The following is a 2074-nucleotide window of genomic DNA, read 5'->3' as shown; positions in this document are numbered from 1 at the left end:
ATGATTTCTCATTCCTGCCTCTTTCCTTCAACTAAAGTTACCTTTGTTGTCTTCATCCAATACCTCCTTTAAATTCGACTGAAAATACCAGAATACATCCTATTAGTCTCAGTTCTATTATAACCACTTTAGTATTTTTTTTTGTGAGTCAGAACTTCACTCTGTCACCCAGGCTGGAGTGCAGCAGTGGCAGGCTCACAGCCACCACGGCCTCGACCTGCTGAGCTCAGGCAATCCTTCAGCCTCAGCCTTCCATGCAGCTGGGACTACAGGGTGTGCCACCATGCCTGGCTACACTTCCATATTCTGAAACACCTTAGCAATTAAATACAGCATTCACTGAGAGCTTATTTTGTGTTCTTGAATTTTATATAGTTATCTTTGTTATCTATCTTGCAAACTTTATTAGAGACCCTAGACTTTATTTCTTTGGTATCCCTAAAGATAACTCATACTTCAAATAATGTACCTTATCGGGTATAGTATTTTAAATGATACTTATAAAAACAGTACTGAGAAGTATTTTGGATACTAATAGTATTCCTTTTTGCTCTATTGTACAAAAATACTTATTTACTATACTGAAGATAAAGAATGTTTCAGATTTTCTTTCATTTATATTTCTTAATGTATTTTTTGTCCATTTTGGAGAAGAGAATTGCATCTATTATTTTTAAATGTTGAAAATCATTACATTAGAATAAAATAAATTTGTGGAGCCTTATTTATAAATATTATTGTGGCATGATTTTAAAAATGCTTGATAGTTAAGTGAATTTTATTTGATTTTCTTAATGTTATTTAATATACTTTTTGAAGTACTTAGAAAAAATGCATACCTTTAAACAATTTGTCCTGCTTTTGAGTATAATTTTCCATACTTAGAGAAGAGATCAAATGATGGTAATACAGTTTTAAAATCCTAGGAGGAAAAAAATCAAAGATTACCACAGAGATCTTAATGATTTTATCTTCATTATTTAGATTATATTAAGTTACCAGATAGATGTCATTCAACTGTACTTCGAATTTTCCATTATATCCTTAAAACAAAATTAGCAGGTACATTTTATAAGCATTATCAGTTGAAAGTCAGCTATATTGAAGCCTTCTTTCTTAGATACACAGTTTTTAACAGCAGATAAATGGTGCCCACAAGCAACTATGAGCAATGCAAACAGCAGACATTTCTACTTGTCTTCAAAGAGCTTACAATCTAAATTTTTTTTTATCTTGGCTTCATAGGGGTCAGTACTTTCTTTTGTGCAAAATTATTATTGTTGAGTGAATGAATGAAAATGGATGATACACTCAAATAACTATAATAGAAAGTGGATTGTATTCAGTACCACAGAACTGATTCAAATAAAAGGTAAAAGAGATTAGAAGGAGGAAAATCATTTTCTGTTGCGTAACCAGACAGGCAGCATTTAACTGAGGACAGAAATTAATGCTTTTCATGAGTGTTAAATAGACAAAGTCATTAAAGAAGTGAGCTACCAAATCAACAGCGAATACTGTAAATAAATGATCAGACTATATAAAGGTGTATGCTTCTCTCAAGAAGCAAGTCTATCCTTAATGGAGGTATATTTTGGATGAGTTTTTTCTTTTTAATTTTAAAATTGTGGGTTACAATTCAGGGTTAGGTATACAAATATTCATTGTGTAGGTACCCTTGTTGATGAGGTGCACGCTCCTTCCCCAGGCAGTTTCCCACAACTGCCAATCCCTCCTCCCTGTCCCCCACCACACCCCTGAAGTTTCCCACTCAGTTGGAAATCCTTTTCTTATAGTATTACAATAGTTGCTCAAGGTCCACTTATGAGTGAAAACACGTGATACTCAAGTTCTTTGTTTCTGTGAAAGATCACTCAGTATTATAGAATCTAAGTCCATCCAGGTTGCTCCGAAGTTCATGACTTTGTTTTTCTTTATGGCTGCATAATATTCCATTGTGTATATGTACCAAATTTTTTAATCCAGTCCTATTTTGATGGGCAGCACAGTTGGTTCCATGTTCTTGCTATTGTGAACAATGCTGCAATAAACATACATGTGCAGGTATCTTTTT

At 33.5% G+C, this 2074-nt stretch overlaps 1 protein-coding gene across 1 annotated transcript in view; it reads right to left on the bottom strand.

Moving 5' to 3' along the window:
- Positions 1-841: 841 nt before the first annotated feature.
- The window catches only part of LOC103276349 (spermatogenesis-associated protein 17), a 130440-nt gene continuing 129207 nt past the window's right edge, over positions 842-2074 (bottom strand). The window contains exon 5 of the mRNA XM_008073752.1: positions 842-922. Within this exon, the coding sequence (XP_008071943.1) occupies positions 842-922 (81 nt within the window). The remainder of the gene's footprint in view (positions 923-2074) is intronic.

This window comes from Carlito syrichta, unplaced genomic scaffold, assembly GCF_000164805.1.
Source record: "Carlito syrichta isolate Samal-C Ts95f unplaced genomic scaffold, Tarsius_syrichta-2.0.1 Scaffold316055, whole genome shotgun sequence".
Lineage (NCBI taxonomy): Eukaryota > Metazoa > Chordata > Mammalia > Primates > Tarsiidae > Carlito > Carlito syrichta.
Note: the sequence above shows the minus strand (reverse complement) of the source record. Positions and strands in the feature narration are given on the sequence as shown.